The sequence below is a fragment of the Adiantum capillus-veneris genome, chromosome 7 (genome assembly GCF_014529385.1).
Source record: "Adiantum capillus-veneris isolate H3 chromosome 7, ASM1452938v2, whole genome shotgun sequence".
Lineage (NCBI taxonomy): Eukaryota > Viridiplantae > Streptophyta > Polypodiopsida > Polypodiales > Pteridaceae > Adiantum > Adiantum capillus-veneris.
In genome coordinates this window covers 96,046,441-96,059,315 of record NC_140937.1, presented here as the reverse complement: position 1 = coordinate 96,059,315, position 12,875 = coordinate 96,046,441, and the positions used below count along the sequence as shown (strand labels likewise).

The 12,875-nt window shown below is 42.1% G+C and overlaps 1 protein-coding gene across 1 annotated transcript in view; it reads left to right on the top strand.

Moving 5' to 3' along the window:
• The window catches only part of LOC147454263 (oxidoreductase, 2OG-Fe(II) oxygenase family protein), a 66,962-nt gene extending 59,860 nt beyond the window's left edge, over positions 1-7,102 (top strand). Inside the window, exons 6-7 of the mRNA XM_086516295.1 lie at positions 6,144-6,265; positions 6,360-7,102. Coding sequence (XP_086372421.1) covers positions 6,144-6,265; positions 6,360-6,493 — 256 coding nt within the window. The 3' untranslated portion in view covers positions 6,494-7,102. The remainder of the gene's footprint in view (positions 1-6,143; positions 6,266-6,359) is intronic.
• The last annotated feature ends 5,773 nt before the right edge of the window (positions 7,103-12,875 follow it).

Here is a 12,875-nt window from a genome sequence, read left to right as displayed (position 1 = left end):
TAAAGCATGCTCAGCTAGCTGCTCAGTCCCTGCTCTAAAGAAGTCAGTGATCTCCCTCTGTGAATGTCTCCCATTGCCTAGTCTCCTCAAGAAACTCTCCCTATGTCTGCGCAGCTCTAGCAAAGCATCTTTGATCTTGATATCTCATGACTCTAGCCAACGGTTCAAAATCCTCTTTGAATAGATAGTGAAAGCGGCCTCGTATCTCATAGTATACCGGACGATGACAAATATGATGTAACTCTGTCTCTAGCTCTATATGACACAACTTGCATATCTTGGCTTCTGCAAGTACACTTCTAAATTTGCAAGTCGCAATCTCTAATTAGTGCAATGATGTGCACATTTGACCAATAGTGTACGATAAATGAGTGTCCATGTAGGCCGGTCTGATCACATATCCATCCTCGCCATTATGCTGCTACAATGGACAAATGCGACATCATCTCTCATATCAGAAACGAATTTGGACCAATGAAGATCCTACAATAGAATGAACCTCATCAACGACAAAAATGAAGACAGCCCATCATCAACCAATCAAAAACCTTCCACAGCCTCCACGAACACTTTTCAACAGTGCCCGAGGACGGGCACTAAAATCGGAAGGGGGGAATGTTAACTGAGCCGGCGTTAGTTAACAGAAGCTGCTAAAGACGAAAGGGGTACAAATGCACATCGAAGATGAATACAAAGAAACGGTGAAGATTGGGTTATACATTTTTCACATTTTCTAAAATGACCATATATTGTAAATTCCTGATTTAATTCGAAGTATGCTGATGATATTGTGCTGATTTTTGACCCCCCGGAGGGGATGCAACGTCATTTAAATGCTTCGTACACATTTTCCCACGAAAATGGTCTAATTCTTTGCAAGAATTGGCTGATTGTGCTAAACTCTACTTTTCTTCTTCTTTTGCCGCTACTTTGAATGTCTTGTGGGATGTTTTGGAGGCTAGTTGTTGTGAACTTTTGCAATTTGTACGATCTATTATCTCTCCTGGTGATGCAATAGTATTAGATCAACCTTTTACAGAAGAGAAGATAAAGGAAGCCTTGCGTTCTATGGGCAATTGAAAACCACCTGGCTGGGAAGGTTTCACATTAGAATTTTTTATTGCTTTCTGGCCTTTTTTGGAAAAACCGATCATCTCACCATCCACGCCACTTAGAGGTATGGCAAGTTCCCCTCCCAAATGAAGCGAGCTCTCTCCTGAGGAGTAAGCTTGGGTCGTGCATCCTTCTTTTCTGGGTTGCTCTTTCTCTTTCTACTTTCATTTGTTGAAGTCTGTTCGGCTCGTTGTGTCATGACCTCATCAGTGGGGTAGGTCAGACTGCCAGAGTGAATGGCAAAACCCCGTTTCGCATGACTCATCAACTCCTGAATAGAAGCTGACTTCTGTTCCAAGCAGTGATCTCAAATCTCTGTAGGTAGATCCAAGGTAAACTGCCTAATCTGTTCTCTGAACGAGATCTTCTTGAATGAAGAGACGGGTAGAAAAGAGCTCCAGAATCTCTCGTAATAAGCGTCCGCTGTATCTTTCTTGGTCATCCGAAGATGGTTCCAAGCAGCTCGTATATCGCGTTCATACTCTTGAGTCAGCCAAGAAGAAAGAAAAAGCTTCTTAAATTTCAGCCATTTAACTGGCGCAGTCTTGTTTAAAAGAAGCGTGGACCACCAAGTTCGAGCATTCCCCTTAAAGTAAGAGGCAGCTCTCCCAATCTTAGAGTGCTCTGAGTAGCGTCCTCTCGCGAAAGCGATGTCAAACTACTGTACAAAAGACAAAGCCTTTGAAGCATCTCTATATCCCGAAAACGTGTCAAATTTAATTGACTGTCCACCTTCCTTAAACTCTTGGACCTTCTTGCTTTTATCTTCCAGAAAGTCATATTGGTTGGCTTTATAAAATTCTTCTTCTTTTCATAAAAGTTGCTATCGTCAGAGTCTGAACTGTCTGTAGACGAGTCCTCTCTGTAGAACTGTCACTCACCGGGCGAGATTTAGACTTCTTTGCCTTTTTCTTGCCCTTTCCGAAGCGTTGTTTCTTGCTTCGCTTTTTGCCTTTGTGGTCTTCTTTGCTCGAGTAAGATGAGCTAGAAGAACTGTCAGAAGAAGAAGAAGAAGAAGAACTGGGACTTCTTCAAATCGAACACGCTTCTTCTGTTTCTTTGCCTTTTCAAATGTCGATTGACGACCCAAATAACCCGGGAAGTCAGTGCCGTTCTTCTGCTTTTTGCCGTGCTTTTTAGCTTTGTTTTGTGCGTCAAAAAGCTGAGCAATCCGTGCATCAACCACCTCTTCTAATTCCTTCTCTGAATATTTCTTGTGAGCAGAAGGTTTCTTGAGAGCGGGTTTTGGGGGTGGTGTTGTGGTTTTCTGCCACTGCGCATGCACTTCCTGAAAAGAAGTCTCGCTCATATATTTTGCAAATTTTGGGTCCTTCGCAAAATTGAGCATCATCTTTGTTGCATCGCCGATTAATTCACGATGCTCCATCTCTCGACGCTCCGCCTGAGTAGGCCGAGGCGGGCCATACTCCTTGTCGGAATCTTCGTTGTGATCCCTTCCCGCATCTCTGGATGCAGAGGGAGTCGACTGATCCTTGCCTGAAGCCATAGGTGCTGTGGAAAAAAAAATTGGGATCCGATTTCCCGTAGAAGAGAAAATTGGCTGTGCTCTGATACCACTGTAACAGACTTGGACACTCGAAGTCAAGAATCTACCGCAACAGCACCAAATTTCCACTTCAAAACAGTTCATAGTTCACAATTGATTCAACAGTGGCCCGGCGGAGTTCTGTGCCTAGAGATATTGGCCCCAAAGACTGGCGCCCCTTTCGGTATTTCTTTTTGTATTAATCTGTGTTCAAAGTACAAGGGTGCGGGCAGGCGCTCACACTCAGACTCTGCGTCCATATGCTCTGAGTTGTGAGAGGCCTGCTCACATATTTAAAGAGTACAAGGGATGCCAAAAGTATTCTTTTTAAAAGCTGAAAACTTAAAAGCTTTCATAAATAAAGCAGAAGTAATCTCTCTCTCTCAAGCTCTTGTGCTTTAATAAAGGAGCCTTCAAAAAGCAAGAGTCTCTCTCTCTTTCTCATGCTGTTTTGCGCAGCAAAAAGCAAGGCCAAATTCTGACGCAGGCCGCAAAAAGCGCCGTAAATCACGGACGTCCGTATTGCTGCCATGTGGCCAGTCCTCCGCAGTTTACGGAACAATCATACACATCAGCATTTTCTGATGCTCTCTGGGGTTCCCACAGGGTAGAGAGTATCTCCGGGGGTCTATAGGGTTGATGTGTGTTGCAATGGGCAGCCTTAGGGTTTGTGCCCCTCGGCAAGGATCTGCATGTTGGCTCGGGTCTTTAGTGGCTTGACACGTCAGCAATTTGTGACAACTTCCTTCATTTTGGTGGTTCCATGTGTAGCGGACAAGATTGATAGCCTAATTGGTGACTTTCTATAGCACCTTGTTCTTCTCTTAGAGCTTGGGTGCATGGTCTCTTGATCTTGCCGTATTAGCTGTAGTCTCAATATTGATGTGTATTCCTTTTTGTTGGATGTTTGTTCCCGATTCTCTCTAAGAGTGGGGTGATGTTCTCTTGAGCGGTATTCCAGATAGATGAAGATCAATAAGTAGTTTTCACTCTCTGTTCCGATGTGGTTCCTCCAGATGTAGTTTGTAGTTCATCTTTGTATATGGTGGTTGGTGCAACTCTTTTGTTCTTCATCATCGGACAATTGATTTCTATGGACTTCCCATAGCAGCTTAGAGATTCTGGCATGTGGTATATGACCGGAGGTGCATGTTTCGGACTCTTTCCTCGAGAGTGGAGCACTTTAGAGTCGGGAAATGATTTGAATACCAATAGTTTATGCCTTTACCTTGAGTTTTGATGCATTCTCTTGGAGTAGTCAACACCAATACTTTTACTTTCTGCAAATGCTGGTTGTGCGACTTGTGAGTTGGTTGACTTGAGGAGATTCTTGATAGGGCTGGATTTACTTTCATCAGACAACATATTACTTCCCGGAGGTCATTCGGGGTAGCAGTTGCATTGTATGCTACAGGTACTTTTCTATTGCTGAGACTTGTTGCAGATATCCTCGTCCATGAAACCCTCTCTTTACAGTTGCAAATTGCTCACTCCAGCTTCCTAGTCCGTCTTCCTTTCCAGGATCTGAGAGGGGGTGTTAGAGTTCACGCATCTCTCTGGATTCGTCCAGTCGGTTCAAGTTTCTCCAAAGGACAGGTGTTAGGGAGTGAGGGCTGTTTTGTGGCTGTCCATGTCAGGATGTGTTTAGCCATGTTTAGCTCGGGGTTTCGGCTTGCTTCCATGGCCATTAGGCTCCTGTAGACTAGGGGTATTTTTCCCCAGCCTTGCCGGTATTTTTCCCATGGTCCTTCTGGGCATATGGTGCGCGTACCTGCTATTTTACCCATTTATTAGGTCGTGAGGGCTGGTAGACAGCTGCCCGACCCAGACCGCTGGGGGTTTTTATGCAGGGAGGTAGTGTGCACAGAGTCACTTGGGTGGAAGGCACCCCTAGGGAGGACCGCCCTAGGAGAGGGATCCAGATTAGCCAGCATTTTTGGTCCAGGTCAGCCAATCATTTTTGCTGCAGACAACCCTGCGTTTTCCCATTCAGCTCCAGCGTTTGTCATCCCTAGTAGTAGGTCAATGTCACCGGCAGCTATGTGCAACGATCCCCATGGGCATTCAGTATAGAGGCAGAGCACCTAGTCCTTGGTGCAGGCCTAGGAGTGCAGAGACCAAGATGTCCTCTAGATGGCAGCCATGCTTGTAGCCTTATGTACATCGTACCTCTCTTTCTCCATTTCTCTCTCGATGCTAGGAGGAGACCAGCTGCCCTGAGGAGGGCACAATGTCACGGTCTTATGTGCAGGAGCAGTTGGCAGTGTTAGTAGCAGTCGCAGTTGTGTGTGTACCTCTGGTCTATCCATTGGGCATGACAATTCTATGCCGGACCACCCTTGGTCACATGTATGAGCAGCTTGTTATCAGCATGGAGAGCCTTTGCCAGATCTCTCTCTCTCTCTCTCTCTCTCTCTCTCTCTCTCTCTCTCTCTCTCTCTCAGAGATGTCATGTCTCTTGTGTGTGGAGAAACTGGGCTATATACTATGTACATAAGAGACCTCGGGAGATGCTCAATTGCCTATCTTTCAGAGGAAGTGGAGTGGCGATGTGTAAACATCAAGGTGGTCTGTACGACGAATGTAGAATGAACCACTATGGGGGTGCATAATGCCATGTGATGTGGCCTAGATCCTGACGGAAAAAAACCGACGATCGTGCCCATGTGGAGAAAGAGGCATCGATGCTTCTCCGCTGCCCTGGAGGAGCCGGCTGAAGAATCCCACTGACTGCTAACAGTATGCAGCAGCTTTGTCCAAATGGATGTCATGAAACAGGCCATGTATGTTGATCCATGTCTCTATTGTAGAGCTGCAAGATATCATCATTTCTATGGACTGGATTTCTCTTATCGTGTGGGGCGTGAGTGAATGGGGACTTGGGAGTCCGTGTGATACTGGAAGTGTGGTAGATGCTCTTTATTGAGGCAATGTGGATTGTGCTCTGGATCATTTCACCACCTGTGAATACCTTGATCTGCTCTCTCCTGCCTCTACTAGCTGTCTTGAAGCTTCAAAGGCTCTATATGAGAGTCTACGTGTATGAGAGTGTATCTTGTGGCTGCTATCGTATGCTCTGAATGAAACATAGGTCTCCTAACATGGATTGGGTAGGTAGCTCTGCTCTAATAATATCATTTTGGAATTAAGGATTTTGTGCGGATGACCTGTGAAAGCATCACGATCGGTGGCCTCTCCATCTGTCTCTAGCCGGTGTGAAAATATTCAGTTTGGGTGGTGCTCCTGAAAATGTGCTTGTTGGCATCGGCGCTCTAGGATCTCTAGGGCCGCATACCCTAGCATGATAGGTTATTGGAGGCACGAGGCAGCTGAAAATCTTGAAATGGCTCATGTGGTTAAACCTTCCTGTTGGAAGTGATCAGCATTTTTTTTAATTGTGTTGTCATAGTTTTTCTAGTGTGTTCGTGTTTTTTTGTGTCTCCACCACTTTTGACACTTAGTTTTCGATATGGATTTTTGACAGTTTCGGATGCAAGGCAATCTTTCTACTGGGTGGTCCATCAAGAGAGGACAGTCCTACTGCAATGTTTCTCAGAAGTGGAGATGTAGTATTAATGGCAGGACCTGCTAGGGGCTGCTTTCATGGTTAATTTTTCTATCATATCAAATACTTGGTGTGTTTGTTTGTTGAGATTTTGGGTGGTGCAGGGATTTAAGTATTTACTTTTAATTGTAGCAGGCATTCCACGTATATTTGTGGATCCCAAAGAGTCAGATCTGCCAGATTTTAGCAGCTGTGATCTTTCATGCCAGACATTCATAGATTACATAAGGACATCAAGGATAAATCTGAACATTCGGCAAGTTTTCTGATGTTATAGTCAAAGACATCTGTCAGAAGTCTGGATAGAGTGGCTCTTTCTCTGCTCCTGCAGCTTTCGTGGAAGAGGTCATTTTGAGCAATTGTTTGCAAGAGAACAAGCTGGGATGGATTGCAGGGAAGTGACCACCTGATTTCTTGGTTGTTAAAAGTGCACTTTTAGCTGGTGGAGAGTATACAATGCATATTCCAATCTAAGCGGAGAGGCCAATTGTACCCCATTACTAACCAATTTTGATGTCGAGTGCTCACAAACATCAGTTTTGTGCTAATGCAAGCCGTTGAACTTGCTTGAAAGAGCAATTCTTTGTAGCAGGGCAATGGAGGCATGCTGAACATTGTAATGCAATAGACTGAAGGCAATGGGATAACTCGGCTTAAATCCTGCTTTTATGAATCGCAATATTGGTTTTCCCTGGAAGTATCAGCATTTTGCAAAAGCTGGAGAGTTTACTTAGAAGGACATTCATAGAATCATGTACATGTTGCACAGCTGAGAGAATCAAACTGAATGAACTGACGGCAGATACCTCATGAATTTGTTATATTGTTTAAATGACTCGTGGTGATACACCTTGCTAGTTTGTTTTTCTCTTCCATTTTCCGGTGGTTGTTCGATAGCAAGTGTCCTGGCTGAAATTGGGTTGCTGTGTTGCAAAAAGTGTTTTAATGAGGCTTGAAGCGGATTAGTTAACACTAGTTTGCTACCAAAAAGGACACTTTAGTTTCTTTTATTCACAAATTTAAATAGAATGGTACATGAAATCTGAAATGATCTCAAGAAATGCTTTTACAACCTTATAAAATGTTAGCCAAAGTACTCATAAAAGTTATAGTCCCCCACTTTCGTATATATGCTTGACATTTTTTCAACTCATGTGAAAAAAAAATCTTTGTGACTAGAATTAAATATAGAAAGCCGTGTGGATCAAATATGCAACATTTGTGAATTCAACTAACGGCCACGTAAAACATTTAATTCATCTAAATTTGCATTGTTTTATGCGGCATACATACTAGACCTACCACTCCATTACTTAAAGATGACATTATTTGATGGTTCTTATACCATATCCCAAAAATTGCGCATTTTGATGTTTTTTTTTAAATTTATAAAAGTTTAGCTTAGTCCACTTTTGAATTTGTTGATTTATCTCATTTAGTTGTATACAACTACTTCATATGGACACAGTTGGGGAATATATATGCACACATTGATTGGATTTGCGTAGCAATGATCATTTTTCAAGAAATTATGTATTAGAAATTTTCTTAAATGAGCTTAAATTACAAGACTTTGAGTTTGAAACTTAGAAAAATGCTCAGTTAATAGATGTTGGCTTTAGATACATTATAGATCTTTTGTTCTCATAACCTTATCATGTTAATGAAAGAGGCCTTGAAAGACCAATGTTTTTTTTGTTTCAACATTTTCAAACTTTGGGTTGCTTTATTATAACAAAAATTGGTGGTTCTTGTCATAATTTTTTTTTTTCATACATAAATCTTGAAGTCTATAATAACTATTATTTTGATGAGAAGTTATATTCAATTTATAATTTTTTTGTTAAAGTTGTAATAAATCTTTATGATTTTTTCATCTTACAACTTATCACCATAATCTAATATGTTATCAATTTTGGCAAAATAAAAAATTTGGCTTTGTTCTTCAAGGACAAATAGCAACCCACCATCTATTTTGCGACAAACAATGTGTGGGTAACTCCCAAGTTAGTCACAAAAATAAAACTTATGGGTTATCGAGTTCTCATTGAAGTAGCACTTGGAAAATGAAAAGCCTCGGCCAGCCAGCAGTCATTGATCGCGTGTTAAAAATGCTCTGGTTGAAGTATGGATTTAAGATCGAGTGATAAATTTATAGAGATTGTTTTCTGGGCATACTCTTACTCAGAATGTCACGATCTTGTTTTCCAAATAAAGTTGATAATCGTACGCTATAATTAACAAGCACTACATCTTTTGCATTACGTAGCAACACCTTTAGAGGGGGATCAAAGGTCCATGAGAACAAAACATTGTCCCATTGGGGTCTCGTATTTAGACTAAAAGCAAAAAGAAGAAATTAATATAGCCTCACGTAGACTAAATATCCATGGCCGACTTTTTGAATTTCAAAACAAAAGTTTTCATATAGAATGAAAATTATGTGCGGCTATGTTCGAGTATAGAATTGTTTGCCATTGAGTATAGAATTACACTTGGAGGTGGTTTAGCTTTTTGGGAATGAAAATTATGTGCTGCTATGTTCGAGTATTTACTCACACTTAGAGGTGATAAGGGTTTCTCAGAGCTAGTTTAGAGCTTATAATTCTAGAATAAGTAAGATTATTTAATTTTGTCGTGTTGGATATATCGACTCACACTTCAACAGAGAACTTGATACATCAAAATTGAAGAAAATCTTGTCTTACTTGAGTATTATCTTGCAAAGAAAGATATGGATGCTTCAGCTATCGATGTTGTGTTGGGGAGCATATGCTCACACTTCTAGATAGATAGTGTCAATGGTCAATTTAACTGGTAGTCACCATTCACACTAATGATTTTTTGCTTGCATTTTATTTGTTGGTAATAACTTTGATAAATTGGTCAAATATCAATCATCGTGTTGTGTTGGAGTCATGTGACTACACTTTTAGATGTATCGTTTTTGTATGCCGAGTGATTTTGCTTGCATGTATATGAAGTGGCCTACATCACTTCCAATCCGTTTTTTTTTTTCCAGACTCACAATAGTGAGTGTAGATATATGTTACAAAAACAAAAAAGTTACAATGACTGCCATGCTTCAGACGAGTCATGGCATCTACCAACACCATCCCAACCGTACATCAGCTGACAAAAGGGAGCCACCCTACGATTGAAAGTAGCTTAGGAAACTAAAACTGTCTTGTGGGTTGCCACCAAGGAGAGCTCTTCCACAGCCCACCCCTTGACCACCAAGCTAGGGCATAGGGAAATAAACACTCACAGAAAGGGTAGAATTATCTTTTCTTCTTTGTCTGTTTCAACAAGCTCACAGTACTAGTGCAAGTCTTCTTGCGCTTAATCTTGACAATATGGTTGATTAGGTCTATTTTGACGTCCTGAACATCACTTGCAACAGGATCAAGCTTGTTAGTTTCATTGAGAGTTAGTGTATCGTTGTCCTGGTTAGCAAAAGGCTCCAGTCTATCTTGCATCTCCTCGGTCGGGCCTCACTTGAAGGATCATGCGATGCCACTGGTTCTTCATGTACCTCCAGTGATGGGCAATCCATTTCTTTAGCCACCTCCCCACTTGCCCTACCCTCTCCACTGGACTTTGCCTCCATCCCAGGGCCCTCCGCTGAAGGCTTGTCCTCTCTACTACCTGCCTCCAAGTCATCCTGCACTGTGGACCAGGGTTGGTTGCCGGCCTAGTGACTCCTGCCGCCTAAGGGAAATTCCTTGCAAAGTGACCAATTCTACGACATTTGTAGCAAGCATTGTGGAAGGAGGCAAATGCCAGTTCTTTCCGAAAGGTGCCAAACTCTCCCATATTAAGGTCAACATATTTGGGAACAGGTTGGCTCATGTTCCATAAGACACACATCTTGACATCCAATCCGGATCTCATCTTGTGCAGTCTCGGGACAAACAGGGCTTGGCCCAACGTGGAAGCGATGGTCAGAACATGATCATGAAGCCATAGAGACATGCTCTTTAGCGTAACCCACATAGGGAAGAAAGTGATCATCTCCTCATTGGAGCAGAGTTTTGGCGTCCATGGCATGACATACGCGAAGCAGGACGCCCCCCATAGGTGTGAATGAGCAAAGCTCGCTACAATTTCCAAGCGCTGCAGCCACCCACTCCTATCACCCTTGCATGGTCATCCGTCTACCCATGAAGTACAAGACAACAAATCTGGCGCAGCAGGCCTCCAAGCTCTATAGGGCCAGCTTTGGATTGAAATCACTTTCATTCTTACATTTAAGTCATTCAAATCTTATTGGTTTCTTTTTGTCTTGTATATCTCTATTTGTATTGCAACATCCACACCTAGTTAACGCAAGGACACAATCCACACACGATTGTAGCATTACTATCATATGCATCCAAAGGGATATGAATTACACCCGGGCGGTGCAGCATTTGCACATGCGTTTTTCTCTTATTTATGCATGCATTCCATAACACACACACACACACACACACACACACACACACACACACACACACACACACACAAAGGTAATGCTATAGGCTTTGCATTAGGGAAAATTTGGACTTTCAAAGGGGCCCTATAAGGAGGCTTGGCTTTGCCTCTCTTGTCCAAAGTGAACAACCCGGTGAAGTGGGGGTGAAGTACATAAACACTTTGTGAAAACCCTATCAACCAACATATCATTGGAAAGATCTTAGAAAGTAGGTTCTAAATCCCCAAGCTCCGACAAATTTGGAGTTGATTTGTAGAAGTTATGGCCTCCCCACTGAAGCTGAATTGTGGGGAGAGATTCCATTTATAAGACGAAGTTGTCACATTAGAAAACGGAATCTTTTATAATATAAGGAATCTGATGGCATGATATATATCAATGGATAGATCTCGATAAGTACATTCTAAATCCAAAAGGTTCAACAAGTTTTGATTTTATTTGTAAAAAAATTATCGCGCGTCCGTTTTGGACAAGAGAGAGAAAGTCAAAGTTCTTATAGGTTCCCTGTGAGAGTCCAAATTTTCCCTAATGTTAAATCATGCCCTCCTTTCCCCCTCTGCGTGGCTAGTCTTTTACTTTTTATATGTTTGCCTCTTAAAAATTCCCTGTGGTAATACACCCTTGATTGGTGTCTTTGGCTTTTTTTTTGACACCAGGCTACATAGCTTGGATTAACACCCCCCCCGGCCCTACCTTCTATACTTGGAACTTAAATCCTTTGTGGGAATATTGCCTTATGGAGTACGGCCTTATGGTGAGACTGCTACCGATTACGTGGGACTCTTTCCTTTGTAGGGCGCTTGCCTTGACACTTTTTAACTCGCAATGTGTGTGACCCGTCTGTAGTGCACATGCAATATGGCATATCACACTCAGTATTATGCCGCTAATGACTCTCTCTCTTGCACAATCTCTGTCGCTTCTCGTGTTCCTAGGCCTTCGGAGTTGGGCTGAACCGATTGTGCTGATCGGGAGGATCTTCTAGACAATGCAATCCTTGACACCTCCACCTGCATGAATTTCTATTTAAGGAGGTGAGGGTTTCTTTGGCCCCTCACTTAGCATTGATTTTTTGCTCATGGTAGCTGATAATTTTTCATTGTTTGATAATTGTTTTGGCTCCAAGATATAGCATCTGATACCTCTCCAAATCCCAATAGACATCATTATCTTGTAGGAATGTTCGAATCTGGAGTGCATTTTGTTAACGAAGACTTTTGCTCAGACTTAGACATTGATTTGAAAATTTAGAACTACAGGCTGAGTCTGCACAGCCTTTCCTTTGTCTTTACTTGTAAACATCTTCTGCTACTAGTTTTCAGGTTGTTGGTGTGGAGGTGCCTGCCCTAATTTCCCTCTCGTGGTTTGATCAACCGACATATTAGGTGTCTAGTTAGATGGGCCTTGAGAATCAATGCCTGGCTAGTTTGATTGGCTCCTTAACTGGAGCAAGGAACATCAATGAGATCATTGTCATCATCATTCTTCTTGTTTTCTGATGCTTCCTCATCTTCTTCATCCCTATCTTTGTGTTTATCTTCTTTTGCATCTTCATCCTCATCATCGTTTACATTTGTGGACAAGTGTTCAATGAGAACTTGATTTTCTAGAGTAATGGTGTAGGTGGAGCTTTTCACCTCCCTTAGGAAAGAAATGGACTCATTTTTGGGCCTTTTAGCTTTAGTGAGAGAATGCTCCTCAGCCAATAGGAAGAAGGCTAACATTACGTAGAAAATTCCTTCTTCCTCATTTTTGAAAATATCCATGAAAACCATTTTGGTGAAATTGTCACTATCACTAGAAAAGTAAGGTGCTTGATAGTGACACCTTGCACAAGTGCCGAACACCTTTTTGCTATCTTATAAAGTGAGGTACTTGTACGTGTACCTCTCGCGCAAGCATCAATCATCTTTTCATGAGCTACTTGCAATTCAAATTTGAACGGATCATACTTGATAGCGATTGATAATTACTATTTAAGACTATGAAAGAGTCTGAACCAAGCAAATAGAGGTCCATGAGGGGTCTCTTGGGCCTCTATTCGCTTGGTTCTGACCTCCTGAGGCTCTAGGCTTAAAAAGGTTATATCTTGAGCTAGAGATGTCAGATTTGAGGGTTTTAAAGTGCTATCCTAAGATTTTTGGACATTCCGTATGCATCCATGGTATTCTTTT